The sequence below is a fragment of the Microcaecilia unicolor genome, chromosome 11, assembly GCF_901765095.1.
Source record: "Microcaecilia unicolor chromosome 11, aMicUni1.1, whole genome shotgun sequence".
NCBI lineage: Eukaryota > Metazoa > Chordata > Amphibia > Gymnophiona > Siphonopidae > Microcaecilia > Microcaecilia unicolor.
Window position 1 is genome coordinate 4983187 of NC_044041.1, and position 23448 is coordinate 5006634.

Below are 23448 nucleotides of genomic sequence, written 5' to 3' on the forward strand. Positions count from 1 at the left end.
TACTGCAACAGAATAAAGTTTGGAAGGAAAAAATCCTACGACCCAATGACAAACTACCTCACCAGATTATTGGAGACTGCACAGGCTGTCAACTGCTACCTCTGCTGAGACTGAGAAAATACTGGCTAGTGGAGGTTCTGCACAGGTTATATATACAGGCTTCAAAAGCTTAGTGTTTTCTCAGTCTCCCTCTGCTGGTAGGAGGACATAACCCACGCGTCTTGACCGGTCTGGAGGGTCGCTGAGGAACAGTACATATTTATACTGTATTGTTTTTAATAGGATATGTGCATCTCTAACCCACCTTAAGCATTAGAAGTGGTGGGCTATAGATTATAATATTAATACCAATTTTATGCATTACAGAATCTCTGAGCACATTTTTCATTTGTGCATCTACTATAATATGCAGCCTCCTTTAATACCCACAGCCACCAGTGAAGGTCTGCGGTAAAGAACAAAGCGGCTCTTTTACTGAAGATTAGCTTGAGTTACCTGAAGCAGTGCCCATAGGAATAAAATGGGACCTGCTGCAGATAACAAGCTAATCTTTAGTAAAGGACCCCCAAAGATTAGTACTGGCCACCACAAAAAAGGTCTTCCGCTGCACCTGCCAACAGAAGTCTAACACAAATCTTCCTCACCTCTTCTCAGTGCGTTCTGGGCATCCTGGGTCATAGCATCTGCTTCATCCAAGATCACAAGCTTAAAACCTTTTCTGATCACAGAACAGAATTTTTTTTAAAAAGGGGCAAACAGAATAGTCCGAACATCCTTCTAGAAAAACTGCCACACAGTTAACAGGTTACAAAAGAGTAAACGCCTCATCTGAGTGCACAGGACAGGCCAATTACAAGTTCTTCGATGTCCTCAAATGTTACACAATGGAGAAATTAAATCTTACCTGCTAAGTTTCATTCCTTGAGTCTTTTCAAGACCATTCCTGACAGGTGGGTATATGCCCTCCTACTAGCAGATGGGAGACCAAGAACTACTGAGTGATGTTAAACACCTGTGCAGCCCAGAGCCCGGCAGTATTTCTATTGACAAAGCAACATGGTAGAGAACAAAGAACAACAGATCCCCAAATAACTCAGGAGAAGGAAACAACCCAACTGTTCTGAATAAAGTAGTACATTGCCTGCTAGAGTTTAGGTTCCCCAGAAGGACACATTTGAATAAAGGCTGTATATGCAAATACAGAGCAGCGTTAAAAAAACAAATGCCTCCCCAAATTCTGGGTGAGTTTGGGAATGATCTGGAGAGACTTAAGGAATGAAAACTAGCAGGTGAGATCTAATTTCTCCTTCCACCTCTCTCCAGACCATTCCTGAGTGGTAACAACAAAAGCAGCACTCAAGGGCAGAACACAGCCATCACCGAACTAAAACTCAAGCTCCAAAGGATGCCTCGTCTTGCTTGAACATTCAGTCGATAATGCTTGACAAACAAATAGAGGGTAGACCAGGTCACCCGCTCTGCAAATATCCCGAGAAGGAACCAAGTCATGTTCTGCCCACAAAGATGTGTTGCTATTGATGACTGTATTAAAATTCCTACATACCGACATCTTAGAATACTTTTTTTTGCCTCACTCCGTTTGTGCTACCCACAAAGAACCCTGAACTCTTGCAGATTGTGCCTTTAAACCTTCAAGCTGAAGTTATTCACCTCTTTGAGCCACTTGGCAATTGTAACCTTCGAGGCCACTTCTTCCTTCTTATGCCCAACCAGTATAAAAAGCTTGTCCAACTTCCAAAAATTCCTCCGTCCGCTGAAGTTAACAGTGCAACACTCTGCAAAAAATGTCCAAACGATGAACAGCATCCTGACCACAACCCCTGGGAAAAACTGGAAAAGTAACTGCTGATTGGAGGTGGAAGGCAGGCACTGGCAGTAGAACCACTAGCTGGAAAAAAAGAAAAAAAAAAAAAAAACAAAAAAAAAAAAAAAAAAGAGGAGAAATGGTTCACAACAGGAAAAAGCCTGAAATTCCAAAATACTCCAAGCCAAAGTAATTTCCACCAAAAAAACTACCTTCAGAGTAAGGTCTTTGAGAGTAGAGTGTTTCTGAGGTTTAAATGGTGCTTGTCTACTAAGGCTGTTAAGACAAGATTCAGATCCCACGGAAGAACATATCACCATCATGGAGTACCGATTGCAGAGTACCTCAGGGTTCACCTCTCACCCATATTATTTAATCTGATGGTGATCCCCCCTTGCTCATGCCCTACACAAGCATAACCTTAATCCTTTTCTGTATGCGGATGATGTCACCATTTACATACCATTCAACTCTAATCCAACAGAAATTACTGTTGCAATAAAGACTAGTTTAAGCTTAATGGATGCCTGGGCATCAGCATTCAAACTCAAACTCAACAAGGAAAAAACACACTGCCTTATTCTCTCTTCTTATCACAAAACAAACCTCCCTTCATCCGTAAAAACCCCGGAACATACTCTCCCACTATCGGACAAACTTAAGATCCTTGGGATTACTACTGATACCAACCTAACCCTGGAGAATCAAGCCTCTGCCACCACGAAGAAAATGTTCCATGCAATGTGGAGGAGTGGCCTAGTGGTTAGGGTGGTGGACTTTGGTCCTGGGGAACTGAGTTCAATTCCCACTTCAGGCACAGGCAGCTCCTTGTGACTCTGGGCAAGTCACTTAACCCATGCAAGCCGCATTGAGCCTGCCATGAGTGGGAAAGAGCGGGGTACACATGTAACCAAAAAAAAAAATAGATCAAATAATTCTTCCCAAGGGAAACTTTCCGTAACATAATTCAAACAATGGTACTATCACATGTTGACTACTGTAACGCTGTATATGTGGGATGCAAAGAACAGATCATAAGGAAACTCCAGACCGCGCAGAACACGGCAACTAGACTCATTTTAGGAAAGACAAGATTCGAAAGTGCTAAACCCCTACGCAAAATATTGCACTGGCTACCAATCAAGGAACGAATAGCCTTCAAAATTTGCACTCTGGTCCACAAAACAATCCATGGTCTGGCCCCAACCTACATGACCAAACTTATCGACTTACCAACTAGAAACATCATTGAATTATCAAGAACATTTCTAAACCTGCATTACCCAAACTGTAAAGGACTAAAATACAAATCAACATATGCATCCAGCTTTTCCTACATTTGCACCCAGCTCTGGGAATGCATTACCTAGAAACATTAGAACTGTGAACACCCATCTAAATTTCCGAAAAGACCTCAAGACTCACCTCTTTCAGAAAGCCTACCCAGCAAACCTGAACTAACTCATGAACAATGCATCACATCTATCAAACTAAGAAATGAACAATACCCCTTCCACATAATCCTATTACTTCAAACTGTATGAATTTTACCACTCCAGTTATATTTAAGTGTACTTCTACCCTTATCCTACTCTGTAGTGCTCACTAGAAGCTGTAGTCCCATACCCGGAGCCTTACCAGCATCATTGGGATTACTTCTCTCTATATGCTTCTATATATTCGTCCCAGAGTTGTATTCTCTTTTCCGGAACCTTATCAGCTGCCTTGCACCCACTGTTACTCTATTTTCCAATCTGTATATATTTCCAGAGTTGGTACTCTACAGAACCTGTAAGCCACATTGAGCCTACTGCTATGCGGGAAAACATGGGATACAAATGTAATAAATAAATAAAACTACTTTTCAAAACGGAGGCCACAAAGACACTCCGTGACAGTAACCATTCTCCTGGACCTAGAAGATTTCCACTGAGGAAGTCCAGTTTACACTGGAAACTCCTGTCACATGCACTACTGAGAGCCGCAAGAGATTTGATATACACAAAGCATGAGCATTGCCACTTCCTAAGCCAAGGGTAGACTCTCAATGCCTCCTTGATGGTTGACACTGTTGTCATGTTCTCCAACAAGATTCTGACTGCTTCATAACTTGTCCCGAAAGGCTAGGAAAACCAGTCAGATGACTTTCATTTCCAATTGATTGATCAACCACTGGGCTTCTTCCTTCAACAGCAGCACTAAGCTATGTGACCTGGACAACAGGCCCCCCCTTTAACCCAAAAGGCTTCCATTGGTAGTAACTATTATTCACTCAGGAGTCTTGAGAAACATCCTCTGCTCCAGGTGACCAGCCACCAATCCAGACTATCACACCACAGAATTGAGGGATAACTAGGTTGTCCAACTGAGCAGACCAAGTCGACAATGCGTTCTGAAGGACGTGTATGTGAGCGCTCTCCCAAGAAGCCACTTTGCTAGAGGCTGCTATTGAGCCCAGGACTTCAACACCTCCCAGACCAAGGGTCTGTGGGAGCTGCAGAGAGTTGGATCTGTGTAAGCTAGATTGTGAATCCTGCTCTCTGGGAGGAACACTATCCCCAAAGAGTATCAAACCAGACTCCCAGATACTCTAGAGACTGAGATGGCTCGAGAGAGCTTTTGGTAAAATTCACTATCCATCTGAGATGTTGCAGAAGCTAAACCACTCGACCTGTGGCCTGCATGCTCTCTTCAAAGGTCTTCACTCGAATCAACCAATCGTCCAGATAGGGGTGTACCAAAGTTCCTTCTTTCCTGAGACGTGCTGCCACAATCACCATCACCTTTAAGAAAGTTACCAATGTGTTGTTAGACCAAAGGGGAGAGGCTTAAATTGGTAGTAACTGCTGAGAACTGAAAAGCATAAGAACTCCTCCTGACGTACTGCCACTATGACTGACTGCAACATTTCTATGCAAAAGTTTGAAACCTTCAAAACCCTTTCACTCTCTTCAAATCCAGAATTGGCCAATAAGATCCCTCTTTCTTGGGAGTGAAAGCATACCGAATACCTGCCAGAACATCTCTTCTCTACCTGAGGAACTGGAACTGCTGTTTCCAATGCTAAAAAACAATTTAAAGTCTGACACAAACCTAAGACTTTGAAAGGGTACAAGGAAAGTATGAGGAAGAGGGCAAGAGAACTGTAGTGCATAGCCTAGCCTGAGAATATTCAGGATCCACTTATCCGAGGTAACTTGGGACCATCTCCAATGAAACAGCTGCAACCTTCCCCCTATGAGAATTATCAGAGAATGGGCCCAACAACTCCACTGGGAGGACAGAGCTTACAGACACCCCTTGGCCTCCACAGTGACCCCCTTGAAAGTAAGAGCTAGAAATTGGGAGAGATACCAATGCCAGAAATGGTACTTAATGCTGATGAGTCAGAGAAACTGAATCAAATATCTGTAAACTTGGAAGATGTAATAGGTAATTTGAAAAATTGAAGAGTAGCAAATTGCCTGGACTAGATGGCATACATCCCAGAGTACTGATAGAAATTTTTTTTTTTTTTTTTTGTTACATTTGTACCCCGCACTTTCCCACTCATGGCAGGCTCAATGCGGCTTACATGGAGCAATGGAGGGTTAAGTGACTTGCCCAGAGTCACAAGGAGCTGCCTGTGCCGGGAATCGAACTCACTTCCTCAGTTCCCCAGGACCAAAGTCCACCACCCTAACCACTAGGCCACTCCTCCAAAAATGAACTTGCAGAACTATTGTTAGTAATATGTAATTTATAAAATCAAGCATTGTACCGGAAGATTGGAGGGTGGCCATTGTAACGTCAATTTTTAAAAGGGTTCCAGAGGTGATCCGGGAAATTATACACCGCTGAGCCTGACATTGGTGCTGGGCAAAATAGTAGAAACTATTATAAAGAACAAAATTACAGAGCATTACCATAAGCATGGATTAATGAGACAAAGCCAACATGGATTTAGTGAACGGAAATCTTGCTTCATCAATCTATTACATTTCTTTAAAGGGGTGAACAAATGTGGAGGAGTAGCCTAGTGGTTAAGTGCAGTGGACTTTGATCCTGGGGAATGTTTATAGTGGAGTCTGTTCTTACATGGCCCCTCTGACAACCTGGTATCAGTGAGGGCTGTAATTATGTGGGAATTATTTCTCTGATATATATACTTACCATAAGAAATATACAATTTAGAAATGTGGGGCAAATAGGGTTTCTACCTCCTTACACCCACCCCAAGATACTGTGATAGAAAAGACAGAAGCTATGTTCTTTTTAGAGGGATAGTCTTTATTCCAAAATACATGATAAAGCAATCAGGCAATAAGGTAAACAAAGTAATCAGGTAAGATTAATAGGCTATGAAAAGTAATTAGGCAGAGTAATTACACTGTAACAAATGACAGCATTTGTTACGAGAGGGAGAGAGACCTCTGTGATAAAGAGTCACTTGGTTGATCATCTCACCCCTCTGACTAGATACAACACAAACATGCCTTATATACAGTGGATTGGGCATCAATCCCCCTCCCATCCAGTCCACAACTTACAATGTCAGCTACTTTCTGACTCACCCCATTGTTTACATAGAATGAAACACAGTATCTGAATGTTTATAGAACACAGCATGTTATAAGTCCAAGGCTCTTTTACCAAAGACTTCAGTCGCCATCTCGTACAGGAATTTCCCTAGCACCCAGGTCTTATCACTGTTCTGACTCAACACATCTTCTCTTTCAAACTGTAAACATGTTCTTAATGTCCTTGTCTGAGCCAGCACCAATTCTGCCAGGGGAGGGGATGAGCGCTCCTTGTTGGTTCAGTGTGACCTTGTATTCACAGCATTTACAACTCTAAGCAAAAACAGAGAGCTCAGAGAAAATGCAGCTTTCAGGCAGTTTAAGATTTAAGCCCTTAGCTTATGAAGTTCACGGGTCATAATTGGCCTTTCAGTGGTCAGAAAAGTGCAAATCAATTCAGGAACTGAGTTCGATTCCCACTGCAGCTCCTTGTGACTCTGAGCAAGTCACTTAACCCTCCATTGCCCCTGGTACAAAATAAGTACCAGGGGCAATGGAGTACCTGAATATATGTAAACCGCTTTGAATGTAGTTGCAAAAAAACCTCAGAAAGGCGGTATATCCAGTCCCATTTCCCTTCCCCCTTCCCTTCCTTTCAGTTGATATTGTGTATCTAGATTTTCAAAAGGCTCATGAGGTACTTTTGAAGTCTTTCATAAGACTTCTACGGAAATAAGAGAGTCATGAAATAGGAGGTAATGTCCTACTGTGGATTAAGGAAACATTATGTTCTTACCTGATAATTTTCTTTCCTTTAATCATACCAGACCAGTCAAGACTAATGGGTTGTGTCCATCTACAAGCGGAAGGAGAGAGAGAAAATAGTTCCAAGTAAATTGCCCCTTAAGGGTATCGTGCAGCCTGGAATATTCAGTATTTCGAATAGCCAAGCAATGGTGCTCTGAAGTCTAGAGGAACACACAGTTAATGCCAAAGAGGCAAAACTCTTGGAGCAATATGCAGAACCTCATTGTCCCTGCTTGGCCAAAGGCAACTGCAACCTCCCCTCACAGTAAAGTAAGCGGGAGGGAATGATCCATACTGAGCTTGCCCAAGCACAGAGATCTACCCCAGAATCCAGGGAAAGAACTCCGTGTTCCCAAGTAACAGGAGTCATATAGAGCTGGCACAACAAGTGGCAGGAGATTGAATAGAGAAGTAGGCAGTGCTGTAGGGCATCCCACCGTATTGAAGCGTTGTGGAACAGCCAGGGATACTTAAAAGAAACAACACTCTGACAGACTTTAGCCAGGGAGGGCATCTGGACTGGTCTGGTATGATTAAAGGAAAGAAAATTATCAGGTAAGAACAATTTTTCCTTTCTTGTCATCTACACCAGACCAGTATAGACTAATGGGATGTAGCAAAGCAGTTTCCCAAAGGGGGTGGGGGGGTGGGAGGAGAGAGAGAAAAGAAGAATGCAGAAGATTGAAAAAAAAATCAACAAAGCTATACACCCAGCAAACAACTGATCAGCAGAAAAAGATTCGAATATCCGAACCACCAGGCTACCAAAATGGAACAGAGTTAGACACTAGAAAAGGAACTGAAGCCATAGGATGTAAAACAAACGTCCTGAGCAAAAGAAAAATTTTGTACCCGTCCCGAGAGTAGCAAAAAAAGCAGCAAGATACTCATGCCAAAGGACCCCCCTTGGAAAGAAGGCAACAGTCGTATCCGAGCAACAAGGAGACGAACTCTCTCTCCTAGACCAGGATTCACTTCTCCGAACCCTGGCAGGACTAACTCCCAAACCTGCCAGTCTGCCTTGAGTCCAAGATGGTCGGATGAAGCGACCCTAACAAGTACTAGGAGTATGCAACCCCAAACAGTGCGCCACACTTCATAGAAGAAAGGAAGCAAGGCCCAGGAACCACCCAGACCCGCACCTAGTGAGGGAATCACAGAACAAGAAGAGACTCCAGAGTCGAGAGAACCAACTAACTGGAGCAATAGTCTCTTTAGGAGAACCATGAAGAAAAGGGCAGCAGCATACCAGGGTACAACCGTAGAAAGAGTACTCCTCAACCAGCTCGCTCTGGACTTAGGGATGAAAGAACAGAGCCAAGAGAACAAAAGGAGACAAAAAGAAAGAGTCGACAGCCACACTGTGGAGAAAAGACCCCCCCCCCCCCCCCCCCAATGTGCCAAGTAGCCACAAAAGAAGCAGAGACGAATTCAAACTCCAGCAATGGAGAAGCTTCTCACCAGCCACCAAGAGGCTACGGCAAGAAAAGGTACCACAGCTAACAGGAGACAAGACAGCCTTGTCTAGCAATCTAAACTGCGGTATGTCATAACTGCCGAGAAGTTACTGTATCCAACCTGCAGAAAAGAGCTGGGGTTGACCGACAAGGTGAAAGTGCCCACGGGCAAAGAAGAAAATACACTCCACAGTCAGAGACTGAACTGTGCTCAAGGGACAGAAAAGAAGCTGTGCTCATCAGGCAGAGTAGGATCCGTGCTCAACAAGAACAAACAGATTTGCACTCAAAAGCACACAAACTGAGCCACGCACCACGGGTAGAGAAAGAGTTGCACACCTCTGGCAAAGATAGAAATGCGCAGAACAAGCAGAGAAAAAGCTGAGAGTAACACACAGAGAATGAGGTGGATGTTAGCGGTACCTGCAGAACTGAAGCTGCGGTAGTGATGGAACTGTGTATAAAACGCAGGCAAGGAGCTGCGCTCCAGAACGCCGGCAAGGAGCTATGGTCCTTACGCAGACATGAAGCTGTGTAGCACCTGCAGTCACAGAGCTGTGCTCCACATACCACCCTGGAACCGTCCAATTTGCAGAGGAGAATTGTGCTAAACACACAGAGATGAAGCTACGCTCAACAGGCGGTGGAGCTGCGCTCTGTATGCAGACAGGGAGCTGCGTTCCATATGTAGAGAGAGAACTGCATGCCACACACAGACAAGGAGCTGCATTCCACAGGCAGACACAGAGCCTTGTTCTACACGCAGACACAGGACTGCACCCCACACTGAGACCTGCAGAGAAAGAACTACACTCAACATGTGACAATGGAGCTGCGTTCAACATGCAGAGATGAAAGGCTGCAGAATAAGCAGCGAAGGAACTTCACTCAACATGCCATGAAAGAGCTGCACCCTCAACATGCGGCAATGGAGCCGTGCGCTCAACACGCAGTGATGGAGTCGCGCACACAACATGCAGTGATGGAGCTGTGCTCAACAAGCAAAATGAATAGATGGAACCCCAGGGAACAGCCAGAGAAGAAGGTGTTGCCAGGAGGCCAACAGGAAAGGAGCACAACTTGTGGAAATGCAGACCTGGCGCTGCACTCCCCTGGCCCAGAGGGACTAACACTACAAGAAGAGAAAACCATGTGCCCCAAAAGACACTCTCGGCCCCCAAGTGGTCTCTGAGCCACAATGATCGCCCTCCTAGGCAACCGATACGGAGCAGCAGTCAACGTAGAGAAAGAACTCCCGCAAAGAGGGAGGCAAGCATCACAGATCTGGAATCCTAAGACCATAGGGAGCAAAATGCAGCCATAAGACAGTGAGGAAGAAACAACTCTCGCCAGGCCAGGAAAAAAGAGGAAGCTGGCCGCTAACACCAAACTGAGGAAAAACCAGCTAAGGGAGAGTCAAACTCCAGACCTAGAACAGAACCACTTCCCTGCAGAAAAGTAGAGAAAAGCGCAGAGCTAAGAGGCTGTAATCCAGATGCACAGCAATAGATCTGCTCAGCAGGAAAGAACTGCGCCCCTTACAGAAAAAGGAAAGTGTGCCAAATATGCCACGAAACAGACGCCTGAAACTAGAAAAGGCAAAATCCGCCTGTGCCAGGCTAAAACTCCTGCCCGAAAGCAAGGAAGAGCTGTGGCAAACTAGTCCTAAAAAGGCACATTCCTGTAAATAGACACTGAACTGAGTCCAAGAAAAAAAATTGGCAAGAATGGCGCTCCTGAGGGTATTCAGAAGAGGGATATGAGCTAGCAGTTGCACACCAAGGGCAACTCGGACCCCCGCCAGAAGGAAAGTACCCTGCAGACAAACCAGAGCAGACAGGAGGGATCAATGGGGACGAGAGAACCAGAACCTCCCTAAGGAAGGGAGGAAAAACTAATACCAAAACAAGAATCAAATAGCAGGGGCGTCTCAAGCAAGATGCCTGAAGCAGCAGAGACCGGACATTCTGTAGTTTCATGATCTAGACACGAGCCGTGCCCCCAAAGCAACTGGTACCAGCTCGGAAGGGTCCAAGATCAGAATCAGACGCCGGCCAGCGAAATTCAAAGAAACTTCGCAAGCGGCCCCTTAGAATAAATTGCTAAAGGTGGGAAAATAAATCAGGTAACAGGCAAGAAAAAGAAGGAAAAACAAAGTTCCTTCTTTTCTTTTAAAAAAATCTTCTTCACTAGTGACAAGTTTACCTCAGAGGCAGAAAAAGAAGGAAAAACAAAGTTTCTTCTTTTTTTTTTTTTTTGAAATCCACCTTCTTCACTAGTGACAGGAATTAATAAAGGTTTACCTCAGAGGCAGAAAAGGAGGGAAAAACAAAGTTTCCTTTTTCCTTTTTTTTAAATAACCTTCTTCACTAGTGACAGGAATTAATAAATAAATAAAGGCTTACCTCAGAGGCAGAAATTCAGATATACCTACCACCACAGGAGAGAAGGACCCCACAAGGGAGACAAGTTACTCCATGCCACAATCAACCATCACCCTGGAAAGACAGCCAGGGGAGGTAGGGGACGGGAGAGGAGGGAACCAGGGTCACTGGATATCACCCTAGCTGGCAGATGAGGAACTCAGAACCACTATCATCTAAAACTAGCCCTGATGCGGCTACCAGCACACCCCTGGCTCCACTGTCACCAGAAGAATCTGGGACAGGAGCTACAAGCCAGCAATCCAGAGCAGCGGCACGATCCGTCCACCATCCGCTAGGAGACAGAGAAAATACTGAACATTCCAGGCTGCACAATACCCTTAAGGGGCGGTTTACTTGGAACTATTGTCTCTGTCTCCTTCCGCTGGTAGATGGACACAACCCATTAGTCTGGACTGGTCTGGTATAGATGACAAGAAAAAACTGGTTAAAAGACAAAAAACAGAGTAGGGTTAAAAGCGAATGCTACATACCTGTAGAAGGTATTCTCCGAGGACAGCAGGCTGATTGTTCTCACTGATGGGTGACGTCCACGGCAGCCCCTCCAATCGGAAACTTCACTAGCAAAGGCCTTTGCTAGTCCTCGCGCGCTCATGCGCACCGCGCATGCGCGGCCGTCTTCCCGCCCGAACCGGCTCGTGTTCGTCAGTCCCATAAGTAGCAAAACAAAGCAAGGGAAGACACAACTCCAAAGGGGAGGCGGGCGGGTTTGTGAGAACAATCAGCCTGCTGTCCTCGGAGAATACCTTCTACAGGTATGTAGCATTCACTTTCTCCGAGGACAAGCAGGCTGCTTGTTCTCACTGATGAGGTATCCCTAGCCCCCAGGCTCACTCAAAACAACAACCATGGTCAATTGGGCCTCGCAACGGCGAGGACATAACTGAGATTGACCTAAAAAATTTACCAACTAACTGAGAGTGCAGCCTGGAACAGAACAAACAGGGCCCTCGGGGGGTGGAGTTGGATCCTAAAGCCCAAACAGGTTCTGAAGAACTGACTGCCCGAACCGACTGTCGCGTCGGGTATCCTGCTGCAGGCAGTAATGAGATGTGAATGTGTGGACAGATGACCACGTCGCAGCTTTGCAAATTTCTTCAATAGAGGCTGACTTCAAGTGGGCTACCGACGCTGCCATGGCTCTAACATTATGAGCCATGACATGACCCTCAAGAGCCAGCCCAGCCTGGGCGTAAGTGAAGGAAATGCAATCTGCTAGCCAATTGGATATGGTGCGTTTCCCCACAGCCACTCCCCTCCTATTGGGATCAAAAGAAACAAACAATTGGGCGGACTGTCTGTTGGGCTGTGTCCGCTCCAGGTAGAAGGCCAATGCTCTCTTGCAGTCCAATGTGTGCAGCTGACGTTCAGCAGGGCAGGAATGAGGACGGGGAAAGAATGTTGGCAAGACAATTGACTGGTTCAGATGGAACTCCGACACAACCTTTGGCAAGAACTTAGGGTGAGTGCGGAGGACTACTCTGTTATGATGAAATTTGGTGTAAGGGGCCTGGGCTACCAGGGCCTGAAGCTCACTGACTCTACGAGCTGAAGTAACTGCCACCAAGAAAATGACCTTCCAGGTCAAGTACTTCAGATGGCAGGAATTCAGTGGCTCAAAAGGAGGTTTCATCAGCTGGGTGAGAACGACATTGAGATCCCATGACACTGTAGGAGGCTTGACAGGGGGCTTTGACAAAAGCAAACCTCTCATGAAGCGAACAACTAAAGGCTGTCCTGAGATCGGCTTACCTTCCACACGGTAATGGTATGCACTGATTGCACTAAGGTGAACCCTTACAGAGTTGGTCTTGAGACCAGACTCAGACAAGTGCAGAAGGTATTCAAGCAGGGTCTGTGTAGGACAAGAGCGAGGATCTAGGGCCTTGCTGTCACACCAGACGGCAAACCTCCTCCACAGAAAGAAGTAACTCCTCTTAGTGGAATCTTTCCTGGAAGCAAGCAAGATACGGGAGACACCCTCTGACAGACCCAAAGAGGCAAAGTCTACGCTCTCAACATCCAGGCCGTGAGAGCCAGGGACCGGAGGTTGGGATGCAGAAGCGCCCCTTCGTCCTGCGTGATGAGGGTCGGAAAACACTCCAATCTCCACGGTTCTTCGGAGGACAACTCCAGAAGAAGAGGGAACCAGATCTGACGCGGCCAAAAAGGAGCAATCAGAATCATGGTGCCTCGGTCTTGCTTGAGTTTCAACAAAGTCTTCCCCACCAGAGGTATGGGAGGATAAGCATACAGCAGACCCTCCCCCCAGTCCAGGAGGAAGGCATCCGATGCCAGTCTGCCGTGGGCCTGAAGCCTGGAACAGAACTGAGGGACTTTGTGGTTGGCTCGAGATGCGAAGAGATCTACCAAGGGGGTGCCCCACGCTTGGAAGATCTGGCGCACCACTCGGGAATTGAGCGACCATTCGTGAGGTTGCATAATCCTGCTCAACCTGTCGGCCAGACTGTTGTTTACGCCTGCCAGATATGTGGCTTGGAGCACCATGCGGTGACGGCGAGCCCAGAGCCACATGCTGACGGCTTCCTGACACAGGGGGCGAGATCCGGTGCCCCCCTGCTTGTTGACGAAATACATGGCAACCTGGTTGTCTGTCTGAATTTGGATAATTTGGTGGGACAGCCGATCTCTGAAAGCCTTCAGAGCGTTCCAGATCGCTCGTAACTCCAGAAGATTGATCTGCAGATCGCGTTCCTGGAGGGACCAGCTTCCTTGGGTGTGAAGCCCATCGACATGAGCTCCCCAACCCAGGAGAGACGCATCCGTGGTCAGCACTTTTTGTGGCTGAGGAATTTGGAAAGGACGTCCCAGAGTCAAATTGGACCAAATCGTCCACCAATACAGGGATTCGAGAAAACTCGTGGACAGGTGGATAACGTCTTCTAGATCCCCAGGAGCCTGAAACCACTGGGAAGCTAGGGCCCATTGAGCAGATCGCATGTGAAGGCAGGCCATGGGAGTCACATGAACTGTGGAGGCCATGTGGCCTAGCAATCTCAACATCTGCCGAGCTGTGATCTGCTGGGACGCTTGCACCCGCGAGACGAGGGACAACAAGTTGGTGGCTCTCGTCTCTGGGAGATAGGCGCGAGCCGTCCCAGAATCCAGCAGAGCTCCTATGAATTCGAGTCTCTGCACTGGGAGAAGATGGGACTTCGGATAATTTATCACAAACCCCAGTAGCTCCAGAAGGCGAATAGTCATCTGCATGGACTGCAGGGCTCCTGCCTCGGATGTGTTCTTCACCAGCCAATCGTCGAGATATGGGAACACGTGCACCCCCAGCCTGCGAAGTGCCGCTGCTACTACAGCCAAGCACTTTGTGAACACCTTGGGCGCAGAGGCGAGCCCAAAGGGTAGCACACAGTACTGGAAGTGACGTGTGCCCAGCTGAAATCGCAGATACTGTCTGTGAGCTGGCAGTATCGGGATGTGTGTGTAGGCATCCTTCAAGTCCAGAGAGCATAGCCAATCATTTTCCTGAATCATGGGAAGGAGGGTGCCCAGGGAAAGCATCCTGAACTTTTCTTTGACCAGATATTGGTTCAGGGCCCTTAGGTCTAGGATGGGACGCATCCCCCCTGTTTTCTTTTCCACAATGAAGTACCTGGAATAGAATCCCAGCCCTTCTTGCCCGGATGGCACGGGCTCGACCGCATTGGCGCTGAGAAGGGCGGAGAGTTCCTCTGCAAGTACCTGCTTGTGCTGGAAGCTGTAAGACTGAGCTCCCGGTGGACAATTTGGAGGTTTTGAGGCCAAATTGAGGGTGTATCCCTGCCGGACTATTTGGAGAACCCACTGATCGGAGGTTACGAGAGGCTACCTTTAGTGAAAAGCTTTTAACCTCCCCCCGACTGGTAGGTCGCCCGGCACTGATACTTGGATGTCGGCTATGCTCTGCTGGAGCCAGTCAAAAGCTCGTCCCTTGCTTTTGCTGGGGAGCCGATGGGCCTTGCTGAGGCGCACACTGCTGACGAGAGCGAGCGCGCTGGGGCTTAGCCTGGGCCGCAGGCTGTCGAGAAGGAGGATTGTACCTACGCTTGCCAGAAGAGTAGGGAACAGTCTTCCTTCCCCCGAAAAATCGTCTACCTGTAGAGGTAGATGCTGAAGGCTGCCGGCGGGAGAACTTGTCGAATGCGGTGTCCCGCTGGTGGAGCTGCTCTACCACCTGCTCGACTTTCTCTCCAAAAATATTATCCGCACGGCAAGGCGTGTCCGCAATCCGCTGCTGGATCCTATTCTCCAGGTCGGAGGCACGCAGCCATGAGAGTCTGCGCATCACCACACCTTGAGCAGCGGCCCTGGACGCAACATCAAAGGTGTCATACACCCCTCTGGCCAGGAATTTTCTGCACGCCTTCAGCTGTCTGACCACCTCCTGAAAAGGCTTGGCTTGCTCAGGGGGGAGCGCATCAACCAAGCCCGCCAACTGCCGCACATTGTTCCGCATGTGTATGCTCGTGTAGAGCTGGTAGGACTGAATTTTGGCCACGAGCATAGAGGAATGGTAGGCCTTCCTCCCAAAGGAGTCTAAGGTTCTAGAGTCCTTGCCCGGGGGCGCCGAAGCATGCTCTCTAGAACTCTTAGCCTTCTTTAGGACCAGATCCACAACTCCAGAGTCATGAGGCAACTGAGTGCGCATCAGCTCTGGGCCCCCATGGATCCAGTACTGGGACTCGATCTTCTTGGGAATGTGGGGATTAGTTAGAGGCTTGGTCCAGTTCGCCAGCAATGTCTTTTTCAGGACATGGTGCATGGGTACAGTGGACGCTTCCTTAGGTGGAGAAGGATAGTCCAGGAGCTCAAACATTTCAGCCCTGGGCTCGTCCTCCACAACCACCGGGAAGGGGATGGCCGTAGACATCTCCCGGACAAAGGAAGCAAAAGACAGACTCTCGGGAGGAGAAAGCTGTCTCTCAGGAGAGGGAGTGGGATCGGAAGGAAGACCTTCAGATTCCTCGTCAGAGAAATATCTGGGGTCTTCTTCCTCTTCCCACGAGGCCTCACCCTCGGTGTCAGACACAAGTTCACGGACCTGTGTCTGCAACCGTGCCCGACTCGACTCTGTGGAGCCACGTCCACAATGGGGGCGTCGAGAGGTAGACTCCCTCGCCCGCATCGGCGAAGCTTCCTCCGCCGACGTAGTCGGGGAGCCCTCCTGGGAGGCGACGGCAGCCGGTACCGCACGCGGCACCGACGCCGGAGACCTCACCTTGGGCGATGGACCAGCCGGCGCCACGCTCGACGGTACCGGTGGCGCAAGCACCGCCGGTACCGGAGGAGTAGGGCGCAACAGCTCTCCCAGAATCTCTGGGAGAACGGTCCGGAGGCTCTCGTTCAGAGCGGCTGCAGAGAAAGGCATGGATGTCGATGCAGGCGTCGACGTCAGAACCTGTTCCGGGCGTGGAGGCTGTTCCGGGCTGTCCAGAGCGGAGCGCATCGACACCTCCTGGACAGAGGGTGAGCGGTCCTCTCGGGTGCCGACTCGACTCCCTCGGCGACCCAGAGCTCTCGGTGCCGACACGGGAAGGAGACCGATGACGATGCTTCTTCGACTTCTTGGAACGAAGCATGTCACCGGAGCTTCCCGGCACCGACGAGGAGGACGTAGAATCCAGCCGTCGCTTCCTCGGGGCCGAGGCCGAAGGAGGTCGGTCTCGGGGGGGCTGTACCGCAGGAGCCCTCAGGGTAGGGGGAGACCCACCCGAAGGCTCACCGCCACCAGCAGGGGAATGGACAGCCCTCACCTGCACTCCAGACGAAGCACCACCGTCCGACGACATCAGCCGACGAGGTCCCGGTACCACCGACGTCGATGCAGCTGTCCGATGTCTCAGCGCCGATGCAGAGGGCCGATGCCTCAATGCACTGGCGGCCGAGGATGAAGTTCTGGACGCTGAAGACGTCGATGCACTCGATACCCCCGGTGCCGATGTCGACGAAGAGCCCGAGAACAAAACGTTCCACTGGGCCAATCTCGCTACCTGAGTCCGCTTTTGCAAAAGGGAACACAGACTACAGGCCTGCGGGCGGTGCCCAGCCCCCAAGCACTGAAGACACGACGCGTGCCTGTCAGTGAGCGAGATGACCTGGGCGCACTGGGTGCACTTCTTGAAGCCGCTGGGAGACTTCGATGTCATGGGCGGAAAAATCATGCCGGCGAGATCAAAAGTCGAAATGGCGGAAAAGGCACCCGAAACACAAGGGGAAGAAAACTTCGACCCGAGGCCTAAAAGCGGCCTACCCCGACGACGAAAGAAAACTTACCGGGGCGAAAAAGCTGGAAATAGCGGGGGGGAAAAGAGACCGAGTCTCTTTCCACACACAGAATGTTTTTTTTTTTTTTTTTAATAACACGAAGAACGCGCGAGGTCAACTTTGCAGGGCACGACACGGCGAAAACACGACCGTTAGGAGTTACGGATCAAGAAAGGGATCTGGGTGTCGTCGTCGATGATACGCTGAAACCTTCTGCTCAGTGTGCTGCTGCGGCTAGGAAAGCGAATAGAATGTTGGGTGTTATTAGGAAGGGTATGGAGTCCAGGTGTGCGGATGTTATAATGCCGTTGTATCGCTCCATGGTGCGACCGCACCTGGAGTATTGTGTTCAGTACTGGTCTCCGTATCTCAAAAAGATATAGTAGAATTGGAAAAGGTACAGCGAAGGGCGACGAAAATGATAGTGGGGATGGGACGACTTTCCTATGAAGAGAGGCTGAGAAGGCTAGGGCTTTTTAGCTTGGAGAAGAGACGGCTGAGGGGAGATATGATAGAAGTGTATAAAATAATGAGTGGAATGGATCGGGTGGATGTGAAGCGACTGTTCACGCTATCCAAAAATACTAGGACTAGAGGGCATGAGTTGAAGCTACAGTGTGGTAAATTTAAAACGAATCGGAGAAAATTTTTCTTCACCCAACGTGTAATTAGACTCTGGAATTCGTTGCCGGAGAACGTGGTACGGGCGGTTAGCTTGACGGAGTTTAAAAAGGGGTTAGATAGATTCCTAAAGGACAAGTCCATAGACCGCTATTAAATGGACTTGGAAAAATTCCGCATTTTTAGGTATAACTTGTCTGGAATGTTTTTACGTTTGGGGAGCGTGCCAGGTGCCCTTGACCTGGATTGGCCACTGTCGGTGACAGGATGCTGGGCTAGATGGACCTTTGGTCTTTCCCAGTATGGCACTACTTATGTACTTATGTACTTATGACCGTACCGAGCGCGGACAAAAGAAGACTGATGAACACGAGCCGGTTCGGGCGGGAAGACGGCCGCGCATGCGCGGTGCGCATGTGCGCGCGAGGACTAGCAAAGGCCTTTGCTAGTGAAGTTTCCGATTGGAGGGGCTGCCGTGGACGTCACCCATCAGTGAGAACAAGCAGCCTGCTTGTCCTCGGAGAATGGTCAGTATTCTCAATGGAGAAAGGTAGATAGTGGGGTTCCCCATGGGTCTGTGCTGGGACAGCTATTTTTTGAACATATTTATAAACTAGTAAAACATGCCCATTTCTGACATGCCCGAGTTCCAGCTTGGCCCCCTCCCTCCCCCAAGTTCCATGCCCCCCTCTCCTACGAGTTCAAGACCCCCGCGCCTCCCTCCCTCTCTCTCCTCCCCTCTGAGTTCCAGGCCCCCTCTCTCTATCTCCCCTCCGAGTGGCAGCCCGACCTGCGTTGCCCACCCTCTTCTCCCAGTCCTCCACCTGCCCCTCGCCTTCCTGCGTGCCGGTCTGAATTTAAAGGTTCTTACCTCGGGGCGGGAAATCAGCCCGCGCGTGTGCGCCAGAAGACTCTGGCAAAACTTTTAAAATATTTTGCTTGCAAAATGCCAATTCCTGAGCCGACACGGACATCGACCCACGTGTGAGAACAAGCAGCCTGCTTGTCCTCGGATAAACCATGTGCTGCACTCAGCAGAAGTATGGAGGCAGTTTCTCTAAAGAAGCCACAATCTCAGTTCAATGATCCCCGTGGTGCTCAGCAGAAAGCTTCCCACACAGCAAGAGTACAGCATACTTACATTTCTTCTCCTTTTTTTTTTGGCAGCTTTTTCTTTCTGCTCTCAGGAAGCATAAATTAACCCCTCCCAGAAGCAGGGAGAGGGAACCGAGGCACAGGACAACTCCCAGAGGAAGGTAGGGAGGGAGGGATCCGAATAATGGAGTGTGCACCTCAGGACAGAAATACCAAGCATGGTTAAGCCCCTCACAATAACAACTTTCTCCTGTCCCCCCCCCCTTTTTAAACCAAATTACACTCTCTCTTTTTTTCCCATGTGGGGCCAACCCAGTCCAGACTCAACAAGGGCTTCACAGGTATTCACCTACCATCTGCTGAGGGCACTGATAAATACGGGTGGGCTCTGGGCTGCACAGGTGTTTATATTATAACATCATTCAGTAGCACTCAATCTCCCATCTGCTGGTAGGAGGGCCCATACCTACTCATCAGGAATGGTCTAGAGAGACAAGAGGGCATTTTCTCAAAAAATACTTCCCATGAATCTCTGTTTGATTGTACTGTCTAACATAAATATATTTTTTGCTTACTAAATCAAAAATTTGTCACATAGTTCTTAAATGCCAATGACCCAGCCATCTTTGTTATCACCTTATGCTGCATGCTCAAACAATTTCACGCAAAAAAGAAGAATGGACCAAGTGATGCAAAAAAAAAAAAATCACATGTAAGCTCTATTGAGCAGGGACTGTCTATGTCAGGTGTTCAGCGCTGCGTGTGTCTGGTAGCATTATACAAATGTTAATAATAATAATACTGTCTCTCAGTAGCATTGATGGCTTGCATCTTGTCATTGTGCTAAGACAAGGGTCCCAAACTACAGCCCATAGAGTTTATTTTTCTTTTTGGCCCATCATACTTTTCCAAAGAGAAATTTGTATTTATTTTTCCATGTGCAACAGAAGCAAAGGTGCTAAGATGTCCAAGCCCCATTTAAAGACAATGGTAGAACAGCATGTTGACAAAGTAGGCCAACTGAGGAAGAACACTCAACCTGCTCAACAGATTTCAGTAGAGACCATCACTGATCCTTTTGGTGAACATTGAGGCATATTTTCAAAGCACTTAGCCTTCCAAAGTTCCATAGGTTTCTATGGAACTTTGGAAGGCTAAGTGCTTTGAAAATATGCCTCTAAGTGTCCTACATGGCTGCTCTCATAAAGAGTTTGGGGATTCCTGGGATAAAAATGTTTCAACAATCTATCTTTTGTCCAAAATGGATGAGCACGTTTGTCTGCAGCATCCTGAAGTTTTAGAGTAACGGGCCCTTTGTAGGTGCAATGTCCATATCCAATTTAACTCATAAAGAGACTTAGGAAGCCAGAACTAGATCAGAACACAGACAAGCCCTGCTGATGGTTTTTTTAAAGATGAAAGGGACAGAAGATACACAGTATGAAATTTACCAAAGAAAAAATGTGCTATTTTAAAATTCAGTTTTATAAAGATAAAAAAAACACCTATGTGTCTTTATAAAATAGATTCAGAACAAGCCCAACATTTTGTAAATCGAAATGCACAAATTTACACCTAATCTGAAAATGGTGTAAAATGTGTGTACTTGTACATTTTATAGGAACTATACCCCAAACACCCCCCATGTGCATTGTACACGTGTGTATAAATAGACATGCATTTTATAAAACATTTTGCACATGTAAAACTGGCTTTACACAAGGAAGAAACTTTTACAAAATTACCCCCATAAAAAACAAAATGGCCTATATAATCTTCCCAGTAAGGTGTTTAGAGATGTAACCTCTCTGTGAAGACTGCCCCATTCTTTTTTGGAAGAATAAAGCAGTTATTGTAGTGCTATTTTGTGCTGTACTTGTACTCTACATGACTTACTTAAATATGGTCCTTGTGCTGGCAAAGCTGAGTATGGGTCCTCGGACAACGTCTATCCCTCTGTCATCAGAAGCATTCAACTAAAGGAAACAAAAGATGTGAGGGGAGGGAGGATACAGTTAGATTAAAAACATAGAAAAATGCAGCCAGATAAATACCATATGGCCTATCCAGTCTGCCCATGCATGCCATCTATTCACTATATTTATTTTTGTTACATAGTAGATGATGGCAGAAAAAGACCTGCATGGTCCATCCAGTCTGCCCAACAAGATAAAACTCATATGTGCTCCTTTTTGTGTATACCTAACCTTGATTTGTACCTGTCCTTTTCAGGGCACAGACCGTATAAGTCTGCCCAGCACCATCTCCGTCTCCCGCCACTGGCTTTGCCACCCAATCTTGTCTAAGCTCCTTAGGATCCATTCCTTCTGAACAGGATTCCTTTATGTTTATCCCACGCGTGCTTGAATTCTGTTACCGTTTTCATTTCCACCACCTCCCACGGGAGGGCATTCCAAGCATCCACTACTCTCTCTGTGAAAAAATACTTCCTGACATTTTTCTTGAGTCTGCCCCCCTTCAATCTCATTTCATGTCCTCTCATTCTACCTCCTTCGCATCTCCAGAAAAGGTTCGTTTGCGGATTAATACTTTTCAAATATTTGAACATCTGTATCATATCACCCCTGTTTCTCCTTTCTTCCAGAGTATACATGTTCAGGTCATCAAGTCTCTCCTCATACGTCGTGTAACGCAAATCCCTTACCATTCTCATAGCTTTTCTTTGCACCGCTTCAATTCTTTTTACATCCTTCGCAAGGTACGGCCTCCAAAACTGAACACAATACTCCAGGTGGGGCCTCACCAACGACTTATACAGGGGCATCAACACCCCTTTCTTCTGCTTGTCACACCTCTCTCTATACAGCCTAACAACCTTCTAGCTACGGCCACCGCGTTGTCACACTGTTTCGTCGCCTTCAAATCCTCAGATACTATCACCCCAAGATCCCTCTCCCCGTCCGTTCCTATCAGACTCTCCCCGCCTAACACATACGTCTCCGGAGGATTTCTATTCCCTAAGTGCATCACTTTGTATTTCTTCGCGTTGAATTTTAATTACCAAACCTTAGACCATTCTTCTAGCTTCCTCAGATCCTTTTTCATGTTTTCCACTCCCTCCCGGGTGTCCACTCTATTACAGATCTTACTATCATCCGCAAATAGGCAAACTTTACCTTCTAACCCTTCGGGAATGTCACTCACAAATATATTGAACAGAATCGGTCCCAGCACCGATCCTTGAGGCACACCACTACTCACCTTTCCCTCCTCCGAGCGAATTCCATTCACCACCACCCTCTGTCGTCTGTCCGTCAACCAGTTCCTAATCCAGTTCACCACTTCAGGTCCTATCTTCAGCCCGTCCAGTTTATTTAAGAGCCTCCTGTGGGGAACCGTGTCAAAAGCTTTGCTGAAATCTAAGTAGATTACGTCCATAGCTTGTCCCTGATTCAATTCTCCTGTCACCCAATCAAAGAATTCAATGAGATTCGTTTGGCACGATTTCCCTTTGGTAAAACCATGTTGTCTTGGATCTTGCAACTTATTGGCTTCCAGGAAATTCACTATCCTTTCCTTCAGCATTGCTTCCATTACTTTTCCAATAACTGAAGTGAGGCTTACCGGCCTGTTTCCAGCTTCTTCCCTATCACCACTTTTGTGAAGAGAGACCACCTCCGCCGTTCTCCAATCCCTCGGAACCTCTCCTGTCTACAAGGATATATTAAACAAATCTTTAAGAGGACTCGCCAGAACCTCTCTGAGCTCCCTCAATATCCTGGGGTGGATCCCATCCGGTCCCATGGCTTTGTCCACATTTAGCTTTTCAAGTTGTTCATACACACTCTCTTCCATGAATGGAATGTATGCCACATTTTCCCACCTATTTACAGGCTCAATGTGGCTTATATAGTACCGGAGAGGCCTTTGCAGGCTCCGGTGTGAACAAATACAGGGTGATGTGCTGATAAGATCAAGTTCATGTGGCACAGCCACATTAGGGAATCGGAGAACGGAAGAGTTGTGTTATGTCCATTACGTGCTTTAGTTTGGTTGTGTTGCAGCGATTAGGCATTTAAGTTGGATCGGTAGGGTATGCCTTTTTAAACAGGTTGGTTTTTAGTGATTTCCGGAAGTTTAGGTGGTCGTACGTCGTTTTCAAGGCTTTTGGTAATGCGTTCCACAGTTGTGTGCTTATGTAGGAAAAACTAGATGCATAAGTTGTTTTGTATTTAAGTCTTTTACAGCTTGGGTAGTGTACATTTAGATAAGATCATGTTGATTCGGTTGCATTTCTAATTGGTAAGTCGATCAAGTCTGTCATGTAACTCGGGGCTTCTCCGTACATGATTTTGTGAACCAGGGTGCAGATTTTGAAGGTGATGCGTTCTTTGATTGGAAGCCAGTATAGAGATCCTATGTACTTGTCCCAAGCACTCTTGAATTCAGATACTGTTTTC

General features: G+C 47.4%; 1 protein-coding gene across 1 annotated transcript in view; it reads right to left on the reverse strand.

The window, feature by feature from the left end:
* The window catches only part of RFC5 (replication factor C subunit 5), a 102104-nt gene that overhangs the window by 42127 nt on the left and 36529 nt on the right, over positions 1 to 23448 (reverse strand). The window contains exons 4-5 of the mRNA XM_030219414.1: positions 20924 to 21003; positions 645 to 718 (exon numbers count right to left, since the gene is read on the reverse strand). Coding sequence (XP_030075274.1) covers positions 645 to 718; positions 20924 to 21003 — 154 coding nt within the window. The remainder of the gene's footprint in view (positions 1 to 644; positions 719 to 20923; positions 21004 to 23448) is intronic.